The sequence below is a fragment of the Lutjanus erythropterus genome, chromosome 18 (assembly GCF_056507025.1).
Source record: "Lutjanus erythropterus isolate fLutEry1 chromosome 18, fLutEry1.hap2, whole genome shotgun sequence".
Lineage (NCBI taxonomy): Eukaryota > Metazoa > Chordata > Actinopteri > Lutjaniformes > Lutjanidae > Lutjanus > Lutjanus erythropterus.
The window spans coordinates 11,125,548-11,149,602 of NC_139334.1; the positions used below are offsets into that span (position 1 = coordinate 11,125,548).

Below are 24,055 nucleotides of genomic sequence, written 5' to 3' on the forward strand. Positions count from 1 at the left end.
CCTTTTAGATACAACTCTTGTTTTTGCTGCGTGTGCGGCCCTTCCAGGCTTATGTGGTTCTTCAGACTCCAGATGAGGACTAAATAATATAGTATAACGCCCGTGTCTACAATGCATTGTAAATATACTTATAAAACATTTTAATCTACTTATATCTTTCTATAAGTCGATAATTATATGCACTCATTATTATTTTTATGAATTTTTATGAGTGCTTGAGACTATACAGTGAATAAGCAGATCATAGCAAATTAATAGTATGTTCTTGATGCATTATAGACATAGATATCATAGAAAATGTTATCTAACATTTTATTTAATTGCATATGATTTTTTTTTAAATATTGTAGCAGGCTATTATTTTGTTAATAAGTTAGTTAATAAAAATAAATCACACAAGACAAGCTTACAACCATAACAATTTAATTACAAAATAAATATTTAAAAGAAATAAAAATACTAACAGTAAAAATGTTAATTTTTACAGTTTCATAGAGATTTTCTTTGTGTAGTACATGAAAAAAAAAATAAAAAATACAAACGGACATCACTTTACATCACTACTTCAATTGATCCCTTCCTTACTGCAGTGTTTCCAAAAACAGTCAAAGGTAGACACCTGTCGTGTGGGCTTGTGGGAGTCTTGTGTCACCAGACTGGACATAAATGTACACTGCTTCACTGCACAAAGCACAGCAATGCTTCAACATGTGTGAGAACCTTGCAATCACATTGAAAACAAGAAACAATAATTATAATTGATACTCTTTAATAGCCATCAATACTAAGTGAGGGTGCTTGATTGTGTTGATCGCGGAAGTATTGATCTGCCCAATCCGACTAGGCTTGCCTCGTCCGCTCTGCAGCCAAATACACACTTCCTGGTGTGCTTTAAAATAAACTGACATGTCTGTATGATTAAAACACAGCTTCTTGCAGGTTATCTAGGCTGTACCCATTCATTTTCTTTTCCTTTTGGCCGGCTCCTTTTTTCTGAATGGATTCAGCAATGAATAGATTACATATTAATTTAAAAGACAGTTGTAATTAACATTGTATTACACCCTCCAAAACAATGATAGATTCCAACGAACAATTTAGCTTTTTGACAATTTGGTATATCAGTTATTTATTTACACACAGTCTTCTATGGACATAAAACCTTTCTGATAAATATTGTTCTTGTTTAGGTCTGAATTGACAGTAAAACACTACAAACCCATGTCTATACTTTCATAACTGATAGAAAAATGATTGTGATTCACAACACTGTCCTTTCTCTAATCTTATTTGTATACTTGACCTAGAAAAAATACTTTCCTGTAGAGCAGTTTTGAACACTGTTTCCATAAACACTAGAGGGAGACATTACATTATTGCATGTACAAAGCAGCTGCACACTCATGCTGCTATGACAAGTCAAGACCTCTTTGATAATGTTTGAACAAAGGATGACAAACTTTTTAAAGGTTGCTGGTCCAAATAAATTCAGCTATATCAATAAATATAGACTTTAAAAAGTGTAACCATCTTTAAATACAAAAGAAACGACCAAATTACAATAACTGATACAGTAATAACAAGTATAAAAGAGAAGGCATCGGTCTGTTTGGTTCTACATTGCACTGGCTCCCAGGCATGTCCATTGTGTCCGGTGTGTAACAGCAGTGTTTCCACCAATCAAAACACACTTCATGTTGAAGCTGGTCATCACAAACGCTGTGCCCATCAGCTGGAGGGCGTGTCAGCAAATCAACCCAGCTGTTTCAGTCCCTGGCTTCAGACACAGTATTGATTGATGAGCGGAGGAGACTCGATGGTGTCGCTGGGTAGGAAATAAATAGTGAGCCACACTGCAACAGGATGGTCAGGTCGCCACTGCAGTTACCTGCGAGGGGTCTGGCACCTGAAATACACAAGAAAGAATAAAGCTTTTGTAATGTTTTGAAGCGATAGTTGTAGAGTATATAAATTAGAGCTGCAATTATTAGTCGATTCGTGAATTAGTGCTCAACTATTGAATTAATTGCCAACTATTTTGATGATTAATTCATTGTTTGGGTCATTTTTGTGAATAGTTTCTGTTTTCTTTAGTCTTCTCTGACAGTAAACTGAATATCTTTGGGTTGACGACGTTACCTTGGGCTTTGAGAAGCAGCCATCAGCATTTTTTAACTTTCTTTGTTGGGTTGTTCCAGTACCTTATCGATACTGGCGTCTGATACTTAGAAGTGTAGTGCTTTTCTTGTTTGCAAGTGCTGAAGCAAACCTTCAGTGCATGTATTTATGCAAAATTGTGGCTTGAGGTTGTTTACCCACTGTTCCTATAATGGCAAGTTTATACATATATATATATGTATATATATATATATGTATATATATATATATATATATATATATATTTATATATATATATATATATATATATATATATATATATACATACATATATCACTGAGTGCACAATCAAATTTTAGACTGACTTTATGAATAGTTTCATCATGTGTAGTATATTACGCAGCAGTCAGTCCACATGAGCTCTCACTCTTTTTCTTTCTCTCTCTGCATGACTACAAATCTGCATCACACTTTTCTCATCAGAAGGAGAACTGGAAAAAGACGCCTTTCAATACCAAAAAATATTGCTGGGCACACATATCTATGCCCCAAGCCAATACCACGTAATTTTTAAATCCAGAAACAGGACCCTGCTACTTCCCATCAACACGTATGCTATTTTTCCCCAGGATGATGAAGTCATGTTCTATGGCATTCACCCTCTCTATGTATTTATTCATTTTTTTCAAAGGGGTTAACCTGAACCAGGCCAACAATTGCCACAATATATATTTTTTAACATAATAATACATGTTTATAGCACAGTGATACTGCATTGATACTCCAGCTCAGCTGATACACGAAGTTCAGGTATCGGAATTTATATCAGGAAAACATCTCTATTTTTATGGACAAAACAACTAAAGTAATAAATCCATAATGAAAATAAACATTAGTTTCTAATGTGATTTTTTCCTCCCCAGATTGTTCCATCACCTGTCACATTCTTTCATTTTTTGTTTCTCCTTTCTCCTCCTTCCTCTTCCTCTTTGTCGTCTCCTATAAGAGAAACAGAGTCACCAATAAGCCTTAATTCTCCGAAATGGAAAATATTATTATTTTCAACAAAATATTCATCTTCTTACCTTTCAACCCTCACAACAGGTTTCCTGACTCTGAGGAGTAAATGTTTCAATAAATTAGAAATAACATTTATGTGCAATGTTGGGTAATAGTCATTCTGAGCATTTTCCAACCCTGTCTCTTAGAAATTACACTTACATACTACTAATTCTAATCTTTGATCTAAAAAACCTGCTCAAATTAGAAAATATTTTGGATATTAACTTACTAGGGAAGATAAAAATCTGCAGACATGGATCTCATCAACAAACTGTGTGTCAAAGTCACAAGGCAGGTGACATCAAAACGTAATTCATGGCCAACAACAATAGAAAAAAATCTGAATATGGAAACACATGCAATCAATCTCTTTGCGTTTTTTAGTATGGTTAAGTTACTATCATTAGGGAAACTTGGACTGGATTATGTTCACTGACAGCTTCTTTTAGTGAGGGAAGCGCTACATTTCTGCACCACACACAAGTCATATGGAGGAGGTTGGAGTAGATGAGTTTCACATCTGTCATGTGGTTAGGTTTAGGCAACAAAACTGCAATAGGAGTTTAAGTTTTTAGGAATAAATTGTGGTTTTTGGTTTAGTGCTAATAAAGTAACCTAACCTCCCTAACCAAAGTATTAATCATGCTTTAGTTGCTTGTAGGAAAACAACTAAAGTATATTTTTGGTGTACTTTTTGCAGATGCGTTGAATGTGAACATTTTATGACAGATACATTTATTATGTTGATAAAATACCACTCATGGTATAAGAGGTATAAATTAATAGTATGTAAATGTAACTTCTAGGAGCCAGGGTTGGAATTGTATGTTTATGAATATTTCATGTCAAATATTACGACTTGTTTTCTTACCTACATTCACATGTCTGATGCTCCACAAACGTCATCTCAACATATTCTTGACCTGGCTCTGATGGCCTGATTTTCAACAGCTGAGGGATAAAACAAGTCAAGATTATCGCTAGAAGCAGTTTCAAAACATACAGCAATGGCTCACAGCAAATTTCACAACAGCCATTTTGACATATAGCAGAGTAAACACAGGTGTTACCAGTGATATTAATTATGGTATCGTCGGGGACCTGCTATCGTGCTTGTTGGCTCACTGCAAAAGCTTTACTACACCTGTGTTTACCCAACTATTTCAATATGGCTACCGCGAAAAAGGTTTATTACATTGTACCATATCCTTGTTTTACCTGCATGGTGACATTTGTGGTTTGGGTGGGATGACACTCCAGGTTTTCGTCCCCACAACAGCCTGCACACCTCACCAGTGGCACACAGGAAGGACTGTAGATGTGCTCCACCTCCGTCGGGTACTCCTGCACCACCTCCACCAGCTTCTCAATGGTCCGGCAGAAGCTGCGACCCCACACTTCTTGGAACATCAACACTGTGGATAAGAGTAGGAGGCAGAGTGTGGGCCACGCACTTTGCAGTTACAAAAGAGTCAGCCTGTGTTTCTTCTGAGAAATCTTGGTCAGATATTACAGAGTAGCATTATATGTCCACCTTTAGCTTCTGTCCACAGTGCAGAGTGCAATCAACATCCAACTTACTTGAGTTTGTGTATGTCAGGATTGACAACTTGTGGTTGGTTAGTCGACTGGTTGGTCGATATGCTCTTGTTACTTTCATGAGCAGGGAAGCACTTCATAATCCATTACTTTCAGGAGTGTGACATATGCAGACCTGATGTGTTTTATTTTTCAGTGATAGACTATTTATTGAACATTTATTTTAATCCAAACTAATTTACACCTTGTCAAAGTGCGACCACAAAGCCCCAGCCTCTGGGGACAGAAGAGCTGAATGGATCAAGTTTATTTTTGATGCCAGCGTGTGTGGATTTCACTTCGTCTGAATCCTTTTCAATGAGGGGTGACCCCTAACGGTTCAACCTCAGTGATGGATAAAAACCAGCTGTCTGCGACCCGACTTCAAACTTAACAGCTGTAGGTTTTGTCATGCTTTATGTTGTTTTAGTGTTTATTTTGTAGCTTAGCCCATTGAACTCGGCATTAGCTTGTTGCACAGCTAATGTGGTTATTCCCACAGGCTGGGGTGATGTTGGACTAATGTTGCAACATGGAGAGACAGTTGAGAGAAACTGTGTGAACGTTAAGCTTCATTTGAAGAAACTAAATAACAGGAGTAGTAGTTCAGCTGCCAGTAACTGTTTTTCATGTTGCCTTTTGTAGACGTTTATATGGCAGTGCTTCACTAGCTCAGCTAGCTTTAGCTTTGTTGTTGCTCAATGACCCTTGTCAGTTTGTGCACTTGAGTGTGTTACAGCTCTATGCAGATTTACTTGATAGATATGCCCCACAGATAAAAAAAAAATAGCTATGTGTGAAAAATAAAGGGCCAAAATAACAGGAATTCATTTGCTTGGCTGCACAACTTTAATTAGCACCCATTCAGGCTACCAGGTAGCATGGACTGTGGCTGAAAGATTTTTTTCCACATTGATTAAGAGCAGGTAGAATTTCAGTTGACCAAGATTTTATTTGGTTGACTACAGTCCTAGAGTATTTGAAGTATAATTAGATCTACTAGAATAAACTAATAAAATAAAAAAAACTATTTCTCCTACTTAAATCAAATGCACTGTCAAACACAAACAGTTTCAGTAATTCCCTCAATAATACAGTAATGGTAACCTTATACCACACAGAAACATAAAACCAGTTGCGATATGCCAGTGTGTATCCTGTTTTCATTCTGAAGTAAAAATGTTTGTTTAATGTACAGTACGCCTTCCTGTGGGGGTATATGTGTGAAAGTGTCCCAGTTGCACAGTCTGTGGGGGAGGAACAGGGACAACTACGGTCGAACAAACATAGAAGGAAGAGAAAACAAACATTGGAAACATGGCCATGAACAGAACCCTGCTGGAGCTGGAGCTCAGCTGCCCCGCAGGCACCTCTGGGACTGCGGTGACCTCCGGGGGTCACCGAATGGAGCCTGACACCACAACAGCTGTTTATAAAAGCAGACAGGCTGGGAGGAGACGGCTGGGGGAAGCATCTACGGTAGGGAGATGAGGCCACGAACTCTAATGTCGTACAGCACAGAGGGCCAGTTCATCGGCCAGTTACAGCTCCTTGAGCTGGCCGTATGTCTGCTGCTTATCTGGCCTTTTCTATTACAAGTCCTCTAATCCTCTGGCAGCAAGTTCCACAAGTCTTTAACATTCAGTCTATTTCTCTTTTAGCATCATTAATTTACAGTGATGTGACGGAGGAAGAGAATATATAAAATATATAATAAAATTACTGTAAGCACACACTCATTGTAGTCACTGCATCAGTTGTTCTCATCTGATCTCATCTCATTTTAAAGTCCTTCATGGTTTCAGTTGATGCTAAATACACGGACTGACAGCCTAGTGCTGTGAATGAGGAAGGGAAATGGCAGAACACTGAGTTGTATGCGTCACTGTTGAATTACTAGCGTGTTTTGCTTTTCATGGTGTGAGTGTGATTCATAATAACTGGGAATGCTGCGTAGCAAATCGGCAAGTCAGCATCTGACTACAGCATGACGTGAACACAAAGGGAAACAGGAGCTAAAGAATCATCACAGAAATGAGACTGCATAGATGTGTGAATTGAGATTGTGATTTTGTTTTAGGATTAATTGTGCAGTACATGACAACCTCTCTTGAGTTTAACATGGCAGCGTCTGTAGCTCTGTAAGAGCACCTGTGCACTCTGTAGATGTAAATAGCTCATTCTAAGTTAACAAAAACATAATTATTATTTTCAGGTGATTATACATTAATGAAAACATAATAATGAAAATTATTTTGTTATGTTGTTTCTGCCAATAAATCCTGCTAAATCTTACACAAGACCTTTAAAAGGAACAATCCCAAGAATTACAGAAGATTTCATAAATAAAACAAGCAGAAATTCTCACCTTCAGTTGTACTGTTCAAGTCTGACAAGGGTAGACTCTGCAAAACAGGAAAGAAAACAAAACAAAATTATGATTATTTAATGCGGTTTGCTGTGACTTCATAATATAGATTAAAACCTTTAATCTTTTAGTTGAGAATGAAACAGATAATGTAAAGCATTAGGGACATTACACCTTCCACTACCTCAATACACGCCTTCATACATCTACACATCTGTGTCCTCTAGTGGTGAGAACTGGAACTACAATGAAATAAAGTAGATGATCACACACCTTTTTTTTTCCAGCCTGCAGTGGAAAAGTCTGTCTGACGAGCAGCAGATCCAGTCTCATATAGTATATCACTACTCCTCTGTCTGCCAACTGTTTAGGTTCAAAACCTGTTTCCTGTGGTGTAAGATTCAGCTGTCTATTTATTTTCCCATTGATGGCTTCCCCCTCTGTCTTGATTTTTTCCCATCACCCCATGATAAACAGACTGCATTTCTCATTTGCCTGGGAAAACATAAAACCTCTAGTTGACTCCATCTCAGGAAGGGAAATCACACGTTTGATAAAATACCCTCCAGCAGAAGAGCTGGACCAGCGGCGGCAGACAACCTGCCTCCGCAATCTCTCCTCCTCATCACTGGTGTTACATTTCAGTCTCTGTGTAGCACGCACACCTGATGACATTTATACTGCAACACTGAGAGTTAGATTAACTGAACGTGTTGGACAAAAAGTTGTTATATAATAGCAACAAGACAGACAAGAACTTTTCCAAACGTTGGCAGTAAGGACTGACTAGCGTCAGCACAGTGCTGCACTGAGCTGTTTTTTTCCAAAGTATGTGATTAAAGAGGAATGTCCTGCTTTAATGATGATGATGCATTCACACTCACACAAACATTTCAGAGGTTCCCGTAAAGCTGTCACTGAGATAGTGAAGTGCATTTGAGACAGATCTGTCCTCTCTGCAACAGAACATATTGTATGACAGAGCCTGACTGATAGTGAAGCCAATTATATAACTATTATTATATATTATCTGGCCAATACTCTTTATTCAGAATATAACACACAGAATACAGAAATACTAAACACACATTTTTTGCAATGATTCCTCAAATGTGGTTATCAAATAAACGTAGAAAAGATATGTAATGGAAGCGGGATATATCACAATTTAACAACAAACTTGATGTCAGGACACTGAAACAGTAAACTTCATTGTTTTTTTTATAATTTGCCTATAAATACCTAGAAATAAAAAGACACTTAGAACAAAATATATAGTTTAGGCCTGTATTAAAGGTCACATGGAGTTGAAATGTGTTTTTATCACATATGTATTGTGCTACACGTCATGTATACAACATTATCTGGTCCAACAATGACAAAAAAAATCATTTTGTATACATTCTTGGGTATTTGTAATGTTTGTCTTTTCTAGAAAACTAAAACTCTTGAATGACTCATCCTGCATTCAGGAGCGTACACTAACAAAACAATAACTTAATCATTTTATTCTGTGAAGCTGGATCATATTTTATGGAGAAGATATTTACTAGTTTTCCCTCTGATGTCTTCCGGCTGCTCAGCTTCAACTCCTGATGATTTAACCCCAGAGTTTCCTGATGGACAGACCGCTTTAGCTTAGCTGTTACTACAGTAACTAATCATAACTGTTAGCTGCTGTTCGTGGGAAACAGAACCAGGTTCAGCAGTCAGTGAACACCATCACCAGCCGTGTTAACTGGGAACTCTCAGTTTGGGAACGGGTTAGGACTGCTTTAGCTGCATGGCGGGGGCTGTAACAACAGCATTACTGGCTGCTGTATATGCCAATCAGTGCAGTAAGTCTCTCACTAGCTGCCTATTATACAGGAAACATGTAACCAACAAGCACTTTGCTAGCTGTTTCATATGAACTAGGCCGATATATCAGTGGGACTCCACCGTATGACAGATATGAACAGCTACAGAAGAGCTTCCGTGCACTTAGGTTTAGTCCTTCCTGTGTTAGGGGGCTCTGTACAAGGGTCTCCCTTTTCCTCCAAAGTGGCTGCTCATCTAATGTACAGCTGTTGCTCCGACAGAGGAGTCGTTCTATAGAGTGACATTCACTGAACTGTGTCGGTTTTACAACAGCACCACAGGATAAGAGCTGCACGAGCAGATTCTGCTTCATGCTCAGCATGGGAAAGTCACAGTTCAGTTTAACTTATTGAAGTCACTTCCCCTCTCCGTGGCATTGATTTTTTTTTTTTTATTCTGTCTCCAACAATGCCAGGCAGATCAAATAAATCCTTTGGCATATGATCTGCTCTCTCTCTTGTTGTCTATGCGTGTTTATGAGGCCGCTCCACATCACAAGGCCTTTTTGGCTCTGGATCCGCGTTGCCATTCAGAAATGTGGTGAGGTGGGGAGGATTTCTGACCTCGGTCATGGGTTAAGCCTTGACATGGCGAGGAAGCGTCTTTGGCACCTCCTGTGGTTGAGAACAGATGAGTGAGCTGGCCACAAGACGCTGCCAGATTATAAAAGGCTGCATGAAGAGCCTCACGTAGCCATTCCTTCCTCGTGGTGCACTTACAGTATTACTGAATGATTAATGGTGACTTGGAGGTTATTCAGCTCTGCTGGAACAGGGAGAGCCTCTTTACATCACTAAATGTGTATAAACTTGTCTAATAAATCCCAGTGGCAGGATTGCTCTCTAAGTAGTCCTCTCACTTCAGTCCCTGATGACCTTTTTCAGGGAGTTTTGACTCATCCTTAGTGAGGGGCTAGCGTTGCCGTGTGTCATTTTCATTTATTGTTTTCATAATGTGGGTGTTAAGACCTCTGAGACTAACTGTGATCGAGGGCTATGCAAACTTGACTTGACCTGACTATAAATTCCTCTGCTCTTGGCTAATAATGGAATACCTCAACCCAGTGTGCTCTGTATTGCATGTGCAACATCTGGGGTTTGGAAAATACAAAAACTGTTGTGAAATCATTTAAATTCCAATCCAGATTAAAAACAACAACAGCACCGCACAAAGGAAAAAAATATCTCCACTGTGAAGGCTCTATTTTCTGCACAATCTAACACAAAATATATTCCTATTGATGCACAATTAAACATCAAAGACAATGCCCAAAAGCAACTGTGGAGGGAAATATGTAACTACTAAACTGCAGCTAGAGGTTGATTTTTATTACAATTTATTTGGTAACATCAAATGTGCAAGGAGCAATCTATGATATATATTTACATTGAAAAAAATGGATGCTGAAGTGAGGAAGAGATAGATGAGTGATATAATGTTGGGGTTAAAGGGATAGTCCAAATTTTATTATGTGGGGTTGTATGGGGTGCTTCATAATTCGCAGTCAGTGTATTACCTACAAATGATGTCAATCGATATGCCCCCAGTTTGTAGGAGCCACCTAAAAAAGGGCCCTTTCTGATGGGAAATATAAGCCAAATATCACTCTCACCAAACCAACCAGACACCTTTCCCAAAAACAGTAAATTTAGCTCACAGAACATAGGAACTTAGTTTGTTTATGCTATTGTGTGACTTTGGTGAGTCTGAACAAACCTTTAAACACTAAAGTCACACAATAACACTAATAAACTTACCAATCTAGGCAGCTGTTGACCAGCAATTCATGTGTTCTGCAAATTAAAAGTACTGTTTTTGCCTGTGGAGTTTGGTCGGTTTGGAGAGAGATGTTTAGCGTATATAACAGCAGTTTCCTGCAAGAAAAGACTGTCTAACAGCAAAGTAAAGTGGTTAAAATACTTTTAATACTTTTTTTATAGGCTGATCCTGAATGAACTGAACAGTTCATTGCCTGGCTTCCAACACCAGCACTCCTACTGCGTCTCCAAACCGAAGCAATGCCATTTACTGTAGATAATACACTGACTATGAATAAGTACCGCAAACAACCACACTTAAAAGAAAATCTGAACTATCCCTTTAAATAGTGGGCAGCTCATAGATGTTTCACTGACGTGTGTCAAAGTTGTTACGAGATGAATCACCAGCCTGCAATTATGTTTGATTACTTGCGTAATCATGTCAAATGTCAAAAATGAGAAATACCCAAAGTGGTTTGCTAACATTGCTCATTACTCTGAACAACAGCATGAAAGAATCATAGATCATAATCATACAATTTCTAACATGGAATTTGAGCTTGTAAAAGCATGGAGTTACTGCATTTGAGTTTTATTGTAAGTGACAGTTGGCACTTTTACTTGAATAAATTAGTTAAATATGGTTACTGATTAACTGCCCTATCTTTTGTGCCAGAGAACTTTAGTGGAGAAGCTATTCTCATTAGTTAACATGTTGGATATTTGATCAGGGTCATACTCCCCCTGCCCCTCTGGTCACTGTCCCATAGTTGTTTGACCTTGTTTGCAGCTCCTCAGAGACCTTTGTCTAACCAAGATGGACCAGACTGCAGAAAAACGGACAGGGAAGTTAGTTTGAACAAGAAAAGGATAGATTAAAACATCTATAGCAGTTGCATCAGTAATGAAGCTGTGGCAGTTAGGGGCTGACATGCTTGATTGCAAAGTCACTTTGTAAACTAGCCTGGCCTGTTTCTAAAGTCTCTGGTGAGAGTTTATAAGCTGCTGGCTGAGAGTTTTGTCCGTCCTCTGGGTCAGATCAGAGGACCTGTTGTGTCCCTGGGCTCCTGCTGTCAAGGCCGCAGAGGCTCCGGGCCTCATTACTCTAAAACTCCCACACAGCTGAACTGCGTCATCTTTAACCTCTTCGCTTAACTCCATCTGTCAGAGGAAGGGCAGCATGCGTAGGGAGCGAAAGCAAAACATGATTGGGACCCAGCATAATGGTCATAAAAGATTTTTCAACTTTATGGGTCAAGCTAGGGAGGGGGGGTTTATGGGTAATTCAACAGCAGGTACTCTGGCCGGTAGCCAAGAAGATCTGGACAGCAGCCAGCTGGTTCCATAGAGTGTTTCCCAAAGAGAAACGGAGACGACTTACAGATGTAAAGTAATGAAAATCCAATGCAGATATATATATATTTTTTTTGCCAGTTTAGTCTAAAAGATATGACAACTTCTTGCGACATGACTGGACTTGAAGATTCTGCAGACTTGGATTAAGTAAACTAGGTTTCTCTTTTCCTTTGGATTGCACAACAGCAATGATCGTAAGGGTGAGACATGGTTTGTTTCCAAATAATGTGAAATGAAATGTATTTGAAGAAGCCAAGTGAACCACTTTCACTATGCTTTAAATCCAGATAATCAAATGCAATAATAAACAAAGACTTGAAAACATTTTACATAAAAACATCAACCATGACCGGGTTGTTTGGTCGCAGCTCTTGCAACAGAGTTGTTGAATTAAGTCAAACTTTTAGTATTAGTGCCAAGCATGAGAAAAATAAACCAGAGGAGGAGGATTTTTATTTTATTTTGCACCATGCAAATTAAGTCAAAATGTCGAGAATAAAGTGGAATATCATGTTGAGAATAAAGTCAAAATGTCAACAATGAAGTTGAGATGTTAAGAATAAAGTTGAAATACGTCGATAATCAAGCTGAATGGCAAAAAAGTTGAAATGCCAGAATAAAGTTACTTCAACTTTATTCTTGACATTATTCTCAAAATGCAAAATTAAAAAAAAAAAAAACTTTCACTAAGTTTTTTCCCTTATGCTTGGCCCTAAATCTCCACTAAGAGTAGTTCCAAGTAGATAATTCTGTTCAAAATGCTTTTATTTTCATCAATCTAAATCAGTCATCGCAGCAGTTCTTTGGCAGTTGGTACATTGTGGCTGAGAAAAAAATTCCACCATCATTTCACAAGAATTTCACCATATTTGGTGTAGTTTGAACAGGAGAGGGATAAAAAATTATAAAGATCATTGTTAGTGATAAAATATGAAAATCAATACTAATATAAATGTAGTATCAGATTTGTAGACCTATATCAAAGCCCCTTTATCATCAGCTTGCACAATGATCACTTTCAAGTTGAGTCAACAGACTGAAGGCTTCAGCTGGCAAAGTCTTTCAGCAGACTCGCTGGTAACAGCAAACTGAGTGATATGTCTTGTAATTTCAGTGTGCTGTCCTTGGATTAATTTGGTATGGTTTTAGAAAACCCCTCTTCAGTTCTTCTTGACTCTGGCAAATAATAATCCAAGCTCAATTGGGCATCATGCCATTATTTACATTGCTTTCCAGAAGGGTCTACTTTCAAACTTAACCTTATACGGTGAGGGCGACAGTGTGGATAAACAAGCCACAGATGAGATGCAGGCTTGTGGTTTGGTAATCTCGGTCAACTAATTCTGTTCTTTAACAGAACAGTTTGGTGATTTGGGGGATGCATGCAGAGGGGAAGTTCAGCAAAAAAATCTTTAAAAAAAAAAAAAAGCAAAGCTAGCAAACGTCCCAGTCATAATCCAGACCAGTAAAGCACCTGCATCTCCAGCTTCACTCAGTGAAAATATATAGGCCTGGGGTTGGGATAGTGTCCTGGTTTTGGTCTGACTGAAGCTCGACTGTGAACACGAGACCACACAGGACAGAGAGCACTAAAGCAGAACAAGTGAATACAAACACAGAGACAGCCAGACGAGTGAGAAAGAGCGCTACCTCCCTGCCTCACTGATCCTCCTCATCCATCCTTTATCGAGAGCCAGATTCCACATCATCAGCACCATGACCACGACATTAATTCTCAGGCCTCTCACAGGGCCTGCAGGTCACTGTATCTATTCTCCACTGCTACAAAAGAAGGCCAGGTTCTGTTTTGTATACATGCGGTGGGTGAACCTACAATGACAGCGGTGCCATTACAGGTCTGACAGTCTCCAGCTGGGTCTCTAGGGTGGTCAGGTCAGGGCTTGTGATCATAGAGCAATGCCAAAACACCAAGAAATGTTAACAGAGCATGTGGTGAATGTGCCACAACAATTTCCCAAGCAATGTGGGTCAATGGCGCCTCTGAAATCCAGAGTTACTCTACAGAAATTTCTGGCACACTTTAAGCTGGGCTGTGATACAAGTCAAGGCCACAAAGTAGCATAAATAAACATGTGTTACTGTATGATTTTAAAATACATACAGTGCCTTAACCATATATTTTAACAATCATGAAACACCAAATGGGTACTTAATCCTGCATAGTTTTTCTGTTTCCAGTTCTCTACTTGTTTATGCTCAGTTGGTGATTGCTAGACGAGAAGACCAATCTGTTTGTTAATGTTGAGATGAAATGAAAAATGCCTTTTTAACCCGATCGCATGCCCAGTCATTTTTAGCACCTATCTGACAATATATGCTGCAAAAAAAAAGATGAAGTGACCTTGTCGTGTAGTCTTAAACCAAGAAATTTCCCCTAATAATATCATGACATCCACCAAGCAATCAGTCTTCAACTTTTAGCAACACAGGGCTAAGATTAATTAGTTAGCTAGCTAGAAACAGCACGGTATGTAGGATTTTAATGCCACCACTTTCAATGTTAAAATCAAATTTCTCTTGTCTTCCTTTCCTGTTTCACTCTGAAATGCATCACAATACAGAAACTAGATACTTTTGAAATGCAATTTCATCAGCAGCTAGTTAGCTTAGCTTAGCTTAAAGACTAGAAATAGAGGGGACAGCTATTTTGGCTCAGTCCAAAGGTAACCAAATCTACTAGCGCCTCTCCAGCTCATTAATAGACATATTATATCTTGTTGGTTTAATCCAAACAAAAAACCAAGATGCAATAATAACAAACTGTGGTTTTATGATGTGTTCGTGTGCTGTATCTTGTCTTGGCTGGGAGAAGTTACTGACTGTGGCTTTTACAGGTCCCCCAGCAACATCCCTTAACCTTTAAATTTTGATTTTCTTTTCAATGTAGACAAGCCTTGCACATAACATATCTAAAGGCAGGAAACCGGAAAGGAGAGAGTTGACCAATGTTCTAAAAGGGTCAATTATGCTAACTGTCTCTTGGCTCTTTAATGCACACATTTGAGAGTGGTATCTACTACTCAGCAAGAAAGCGAATAAGCACATTTCCAAAATGTCAAACTATTCCTCCTCCTAAGATTCTTTTTCACGATAAAGATAATTATATCCTTTAATATTATATTTTGGCTTCTGCAGTGAGTTTGGAAACATTACAAACAATCATGTGTTCTTGGAGTGGTTGTCTAGTTTCTGAATAAAAAAGTAAAATAGGGTCAACTGACAGTGAAGAGGTAAGGGTCCATAAAAATGTTGATTTAGATAAACACCATTTCCTCAGTATAAGTCCATTAATGCATGCACAAATGTCCCCCCTAAGACACACACACACACAAACACACACAACTACTGCATAAACCATGCACATCATCCACAAACATACACACACACGACACAGGTCTTGAGATAAGGCTGACCGGTGGTAATTGTGGTCTCTATTACAGTAAACGCTGTTCTCCCTGTGTAAACCACAGTAAATTACATCCAGATGGGAGATTAAAGCTTGGTGAGTAGACGGCTGCCCCGAGCGCCACCGCTCCTCCTCCTCCACAGGAGGAAGGAGAAATCCATATTTCCTGATTGCGATTGCGACCCTCCCTTGGGCCGGGACATTACAACTAGGGAGAAATACCACAACAACACAAATAAGAGCCCTATCAGTCAGCAGGTCACTATCACTACATGACCCTGCATGTAGACAGCTGCAAAGATGTGCAAGCGCGTGAGAGAGCCAGAGACAAGTTTTCAAGAGTTTTTAATGTTTGATTGTAGTTAACTGAGCTGCATCTCGATTTAAAATTAACTCTGTTTGATCATGAAGAACTGAAACCTGCTCATGATTTTTACTGTTGATGTTTTGGATGTTTATGAATCACTTTTTCTAATGAAACTCAATTGTAACTGGAAATGTGACATCATGCCATCTACACTTGGAAAAACACACCGTAAACACAAACACAGGCACATGTTCTGCAATACAGATGGTCAGACTCAAGTATTGTTTTGTGAACTTAAAGGAAACACCTGTGTAACGTCATGTCCTGCCACACACAGATACAAGCGCAGGAGCTGAGACTCAAGAGACATTTTTGCTCAAAGACATCAGGAAAATACTTCACGGGTAAAGTGATGAGTTTAACCGCAAAGTCAAATGAATTAGGACAGAAGTTTTTCCTATATTTGGTGTCTGTGACCTTAAAACAGACAAAGAATGTGTAATCTCATACCAAAGAGGCTTACAGTTCTTATCCTCCACTGATTTCTCCAGCACTCAAGTGGAAATGCTGACTAACAGTAACTATTGATGAAAAATTTCACTTGCATTCTTATGTACACAGTCACTATGACAATAAAGACGAGGTATTGCATACAGACAATCTCTTTGTTGTGCTTTTAATAATAAGGTGGGGAAATATGTCGAATGGGCAGGAGCCAACAGGCACTGCAGATTTTGGCAAAGCTCTTCCAATCTCAGAGTGAAGCAGGATTTAAGCCGTAATATTCAGTGTTGTAGTTTAAACACAGGCACATGCACACACTCTGCACACGCACAGTGTGTAGTTTATAGTTAAACACAGGAAGTGCCAACAGGAGAATGTGTCAAGGAATGTGAACAAAATAACCGGTGGATGACAGTTATATCATATTCTCCATTGGACAGCCTCACTGACAGGGTGACCAAGAGGGCACCATTGTTCAGAAGGGAAACCCAGGTGCTTCCACTTTCTATCAAGAGCAACATATGTAAGAGACCAGGACAGTTTCAAGAGCGTGAATCACAACTGTACATGTCAATAGAGAGCACACATGGTCTGAAATCACAGGTATCAAGACAATGTTCTACCTGGTATTGGCAATTTTTAAGCTGCTTGTTGATAAATCACAACATGATATTTCTTATGCAAAAGGTAACTGCATCTAATGACTGTGTATAAATTCATCATCACTGATCTATGCAGATACATAATTTGTATCCTCAGCAGCAGCCATGTCCTACTTATATACTATAACACCAATGACTGTTTGCATAGTGTTATGTTTGTAGTTGTCAGCTTTGAACATGTTGGATCTAAAAAGGTCTTCGTCTTGGCACCACATGTCCATAACTTAGTTGTGTTTAAAAACAAAATAATAATGACAACATGGAAACATAGTACAATGAATAGCACCAACAGACTCCTTTTTCCCCTCGTCAGAAACGAAACTAAGACAACAACTCTATGGCAACTCTGAGGGGAGACACTACCTCAAATACAGCAGGCTTTCAAATCGTGATGTTACAATGGCTGAGGGCTCAGTGGTCGATGACTGTCAGTCATCGTGATGGACAATGGCACCATCCATCGGCACAATCCTAGTGACAGCTCATTTCCACAAAGGAACGACTACTTTTAGTTCTAAAATATAGTGCACCAGTGATACCCAGAGTATGGCCTGCAGCCAGCTGGTGGTCTGTGAAGGTCCTACGGGTTGGCCTTGAGAGGTAATGAAAAATAAGTGAACATTTTCAATTTTAAAAGGAAATTATCATAAAATATTTACGATTAACAAAGAAAAGCAATCAGAATTACTAAAACAAAGTAGTATTAGTATGACTAGTCTCATGTGTTGATCAGAGCTGTAATTCATGGCATTCTAGTTTGGAATTTGGTTGCAGTACACCAATGGTTCCAAACCTGGGGGTTGGGACCTCAAAAAGAGGTTGCAAGATGACTCTCAGGGACAGCGGGGGGGTTGTAGCTCAGCGGGTAAGGGTAAAATTATTTTAAAATCCTGAAGTATTGGAAATAACATTTGTTGTCATTTAGTGAAAAGAATTCATATTTAATGGCTGCACTGCCCACTGCTGTCTACAACACCTCCTCGGCTTCTGCCTCTTTTTAAGAGGTACATTATTACAACCTCCTTCAGTGTTGCCATGCTTGTTGTTGTCAGAAACTTTTGGCTCTTCTTCTTCTTCTATGGGATAACTTTTGACTCTGAACAGCACACTCTAGTGGATGTATTGCAAAACATCCATTCCAAAAGATGCATGGAAATACGTCATTTGAAACTGACGTATCTATTTTTGTATGTAAACGGAGCATAAATAAGGCTTTAGACATTTCAGGTGACAGCCGCGGTTTGGTTATGGTTTAGGCAACACAATGACTTTGGGAAAACATCATGCGCTGGGTTAAAATTACTACTTCCTTACAACAATCAGCACTGAATATTCGGCCTCACACAGGAACCAAACCAGTCTCTTGTGTAAAAGTCCTGTGTTATTACCTATCCATCCACCCAGGCCTCCTCCTAACATGGACTTTCTCACTCTTCAAGGTCCAGGTTTGTGGCCACTCTAGGCTCTCCTACACGCTTGGAAGGAGGGGTTAGATGGCTCGCCAGATGCTACTAAATCCTACACACTGGCGCTTTAATACTACATTTGTCCTTTGCTCATGTCATTATCGCCCCTTTCTGGAATTGCACTTCCAAGCATGCATGTACTTTTCTTACCTAGAGGAGGCAAAATGTGATACAGACATGGTATCTAGTGGAGTGGTGTGTCTATTTCACACTTTGGCCTGAGACTGATGCATGATGGGACATAAGTAGGCATTACGTTATCCATGAGGTCACAAGAAACAAAAGGTTCAGTCCTGCTGTAATACACTGTTATAACAATCTAACTAACTTAAATCAATATGAAGAATAAAAAGCATGCAATAAGCCACAATAAACATCTGCCTTGCTTCATTAAACACATTTAAATCACAGAGGATTTCCTTTGATAATAAATGACTGCATGTTACACACACACACACACACACACACACACACACACACACACACACACACACACACACACACACACACATGCTGAGCTATGTCTTAAATCTCTGGTAGTAAAGCAGAATTATTAAGTAAACTCCACCCTCTCTTGGCCGCTCCACGTTTCATAGCGGACGTGAATGACTGCATGATTCACAAGGCTGCTGACAAAGCTCCAACTGTGACAGTGATGAGAAATCATCATTATCAATTAGTGGCACATATTTATGGCTGGAGAATCACTAAGACAGACATTTATAAATAGGATTCCCAACCACATGACCAATGTTTGCTTTTTCCACTTTGGTAAGCCAGTCTGACAGTTTACTGTGGGAGCTGGCAGGACAGACACCTACCAGAGGAGTCTGAGAAAAGAAAAGAGTGTTGCCTGTCTGCTAAAAATGTGAAACATTTGGTTCCTGAGACGTAGTTATGACTAAATCTTTAACAACCTTTCCTTTTTAAGCCAGTCTTTCAACATAAAGCAATGAGTGGCAAATAGAGGGTTAGAGAAAGACCTCAGATAATAACAAGCTCAGACCTTCACACACAGTCTGTATGACCTGACAGATAGGTTGTTGAATCTCAGGATGATTTGGTTTACATTTGCTGTCAGTCTTTTGGGCAGCGGGGAACCATTTAACCTGCTACATGTTGAGGGCCCTGGATTTTGTCACTCCTATTTTGACCGAGCAGGCCATGAGCTGATTATGAGGATTAGTGGCGATGTGGTGATCCCATGCCTCTCCCACTCACTCTCGACTCAGCAACAGCTGCAAAGTCTCTGGCTCGAGAATTTAGTGGTAAATGGAGCTTTTTCCAACCTTGAGAGCCTGAGAGCATGACCATAATACTTCTTTAAAGGGACAGTTCACCCCAAAATCAAAAATACATATTTTTCCTTTTAGCTGTAGTGCTATTTATCCATTTAGATTGTTTTGGGGTGCATTGCTGAGTTTTGGCTATATTGGCCGTCTGCCTACCCTGAAATATAATGGAACTAGATGGCACTTCTGAGGTGCTCAAAGTGCCAAAATATACATTTGAAATTCTCAACAGCAATGTCTCTTTCCAGAAATAATGACCCTGTTACTGAGACCTTGGATTATGTAGGGTTGTGACAATAACAGCATTACCACAATACCATGGTCATGTGATGCCTATTCATTACGCCATCACCACAAATTTTATTTTGAAAGGTCAATCTCATGTTTGAGATTGATCAATTATTGCACAGTAGGCATTTTGGGATTGCCAGTGGCAACATGCTAACAACAACAACTGTTTTCAAGATGAAAAAATTGATAAATAACTACAGAAGACATCACGTGCTGGATCGCATCGAAGACGACGTTGTAAAGGTACAACATTAACATCAGCATTAGCTTAATATTAGCGTTTCCTGCTCAGCTAACTCTTAATTTTTCCAGCAGTTGGGAAATAACAGATGGGACATTTCTTGATCTTGAGAAGCTGCAGCGTTTATTAACTGACACACTGTAATCTGTACTGTACATTTACTGCCAGACTGACAACTTGCTGCATTTACACTATGTCTTTATGACATTTCACTTCCATGCCACATACACTTGAACACTGCCTTACTCCTTAAAGGAGCAACGCTACACTTAGAACAGTATGCTTCAATAAAGTCCTGTACTACGTAATTATTAAGGCAGTTGTGGTAAAACTGCCATCTCATGGAATATGTTGCTTTGTCACCATGGTAAGAAAAAATCCATACCTATTAGTTGTAAGCAGTTTCATTTTGAAATTGTTTTCTTTCTACCTAACTACAATCCCCAACTGTATCACCATGCAGAGGGAAATGTGCATGTAATCATGGACAAGAGCCTCATACTCATAATAATGTGGCATGTAAACATTAATGACTTAATGAATCCTCAGCTGAGCTGTAACATTAGTACTACTGAGCTAGCTCAACTGGTAATACGGTTGGTGGAGTGTAGTTCAGTAGAAAGAAAATGAAACCCCCTAAAACAAAGTCTTTAGATTATCTTGAATAAACAGGTCATGATTTCTAGAAAGAGACATTGCTGTAGAGTTTTTCAAATGCATTTTTTGGCACTTTAAACGCCAAATGTCATCTAGTTCCATTATATTAAGAGAAAGCAGACATCTCTGTGGATGATATCTCCAAAACTTGGCAACTCACGACAAAACATTCAAGATGGATTTTTCTTTTGGGGGTGAACAATCCCTTTCAGCGGACTGCAGCCTGTCAAAAGGGAAATTGCTACAGTGTTCAACAGCAGCAGTGTATGAAGTGTGACAGCGGCAGTGAATGGACACAGGAATGGTCTGGTTTTGCATTAAACATGAGAGCCATCACAGATAGCTGCCAGCCCCCAGCCACCTCGGGAGGAAATCAGACACTGAATGGGTTTAAGAGTTGGCACGAGTCCCGCTGTCCGATGGCACCTACTCTTACAAGTGTTTCTGCAGTGCAACACAGGCCTTTGAATGAGTTCTCACTCCAGTTTCGGTTCTGTCCTGCTCTGGCACATTTTCATTATAAGACTAAAAGGCGATGCCAAGGAACAGAGAACAGACCGGCTTTGTACTACTGCCAGCCCGACAGTGATATCACTGGCCTGAAATTAAGTTTCAATAGAGTTTTTTGCACACACATTACACACACACACATACACACACATCTTTATCATGGTGATTATTCACACTGCATGTACCCATTAGACATGTAGATGCTGAGATAAAAGAAGACTGAAGGGCTGAAAAGCTGCGAGTGCAGATGAAAAGACGGAAGACTGTAAACTTTCTTGCCAGTTTTATCTGATTCTCTGCCAACACTTTTAGTCTGTCAGACTAAGCAGCTTGCTAACTCACCAGCATATGTTACCTTTAGTGGTGGAAGAAGTATTCAGAGTCTTTACTTAAGTAAAAGTGCGTATACTACCATGTGAAAATATTCTACTACAAGTAAAAGTCCTGCATTCAAAACTTGTAAAAGTATAAAAGTAAAAGTAAAAGTATGTAAGTATCAGCAAATTGCACTTCAGTAAATTGTGCAGAAGAATGGTCCATGCCAGTGTTTTATTATATCTGATGTTTTTAATTCCTATTACCACTGCATTAATTTATGTGTTGCATTTTAACTACTTTTCATACTTTTGGATAGGTTAATCTGCAGCAATGCATCATATTTTATTAAGTCATCATATGTTTATGGTGTCACTGAGAACCACGAATCTTAAAAAAGTCTGCTTTTCATGAGTAAAACATCCTGTTTTCAGCTTTGTGACAATGCATTTTCCAGTTAATCTAAGCAGGTTTTTAAGTAGTTTATTTAGTTTAAGAAGTACAAGATTTTTCTCAAAAGAGAAGGACTATGAAAATTTGTAATCTGTCAGGCAAACGGAGTGGAGTAAAAGTACAATATTTCCCTCTGAGATATAGTGGGCTAGAAGTATAAAGTTGTATAAAATTTAAGTTCTTTTGAGGCTCTTGGCATGTTTCTTCATGGAAATATAACGGAGATCAACAGCAAGTACTAAAAGTAACAGTCAAAGTCTTCACAATTTAATTTAATCTACCAGGGAGTGTTCAAAATTACCTGACTTTACCCTAAAACTGCAGCCTAAACTGAAAAGTAACTATCAGAACTTTTAATTTCTACTACAGTACAGAGTAGTATATAGAGTACATGTACTTAGTGTCCACTACTGCTGCAATGTTCTAAAACCACTTTGTATTAACTTTCAAATATCTATCATGTAAGAGAGTCTCTTTGATGGAAATGTACACTGCAGAAGAAAAAAGAAAAAGGATCCCATCACACAAGAGAGGGAATAAACCCCGTCTGTGAAGCTGGGCTTTAAAGTATAATGCAGCTGTAATTATAAGCTTAGCAAACTTCGCCAAATATAACAGTGAGTCACTTTACATCATGTGTTCCACAGACAGAGTGATGCAGTTTGTCACGTTTCATCTTATGAATGAACCGAGCAGACTGGCGCTCATTCAAAACGTCGAGAAGGTGTCAGGAAACTATGAGTTATTATCACTTCATCCATACAGGCTTCTGGTGACTCAAACATGGATATTTGACTGTATAAAGGGGAATTAATAAAATAAAACAACAGGCAAATTGTTTAATATTATATCAAAAGTTGCACTAGTAGTTGCATTGCAGTTTTAATAGCAGACCCAAAGCGTGTCAAAATCTTCATATAATGAGTCTAATTTGGGGTTAAAACGGCAGAAAATACCCTTCTTCTCTTGCTGAGCTTGAAGTTTTTCTTACCTGTGCAGGTGAGCAGAGCAGCAGATAGAGAGCAACCGCAGTCTGGATGACAAAAGTCAGTTTCATTTCGCGATGTCTGCGGGTGGAGACGGGGGAAATGTCTCCAGATGCACACAATTGAAAAAAAAGGAGAAAAAAAAAACCAATCCAACAAATCCCAGACCTCTCAGAAAATACAAAAAAAGATGCTGACCCGGAATTTCCAAGTTGTCGGTTCCCGGTGGTTTAGTAATACAGAGAATGAGTGGAGTCACGTAGCCCCGCTGCCTCGTGTAACCTGATGAAGTAGATGGTGCTTACTAATGAATAAGGCCCCAGAGGAGAACCGGAGGTGCTGGGACAATAAAATAATACTGTCAAGAAAAATAAAAATGTCTTTATATTCACATTTACAATCAACCGAATTAAAGCACAAAGCCTAAAACGACTCTGTCTGCAGCAGGGGACAGTAGCAGCCGGGTTTCACAAAGCATTTCAGTGCACAAAGTCAAAAAAAAAAAAAAAAAAGATTCTAGTCAGTCCAGAGTCGCTCCAAGAAAAAAAAAAAAAAAAGTTTCAGTCCTGCTCCGAGCGCCAGTCGGCAGAAAAGCACACTTGCCTCTAATTGCCCCACACTACCTTTTCACAGGCTGGTCATTTAAAATCTCCTCCCCTTCTCCTCCGTGTGCTCCTCTCTGCTCTGCTTCATCTGCCTTCACAGAACTCACTGATGATGAGATGAGGCTTTTTTCTCCACTTCCCTTTTAAGCTCCATGTAACATGTAATGGTCACTGACACTGCTGCTGTTGCTTTACTTCTTAATTCTAGACTATACACCACAGGTGATTTACACCACA

At 39.1% G+C, this 24,055-nt stretch overlaps 1 protein-coding gene across 1 annotated transcript; it reads right to left on the minus strand.

The window, feature by feature from the left end:
• Positions 1-408: 408 nt before the first annotated feature.
• pgfb (placental growth factor b) lies at positions 409-24,055 on the minus strand. Its single transcript, XM_084743140.1, has 7 exons — positions 23,219-24,055; positions 7,127-7,163; positions 4,399-4,595; positions 4,052-4,131; positions 3,204-3,233; positions 3,055-3,117; positions 409-1,906 (listed from the first exon to the last, which is right to left on the minus strand). The coding sequence occupies exons 1-7, from the start codon at positions 23,282-23,284 to the stop codon at positions 1,885-1,887; spliced, it is 495 nt and encodes a 164-aa protein (XP_084599266.1). The 5' UTR covers positions 23,285-24,055; the 3' UTR covers positions 409-1,884.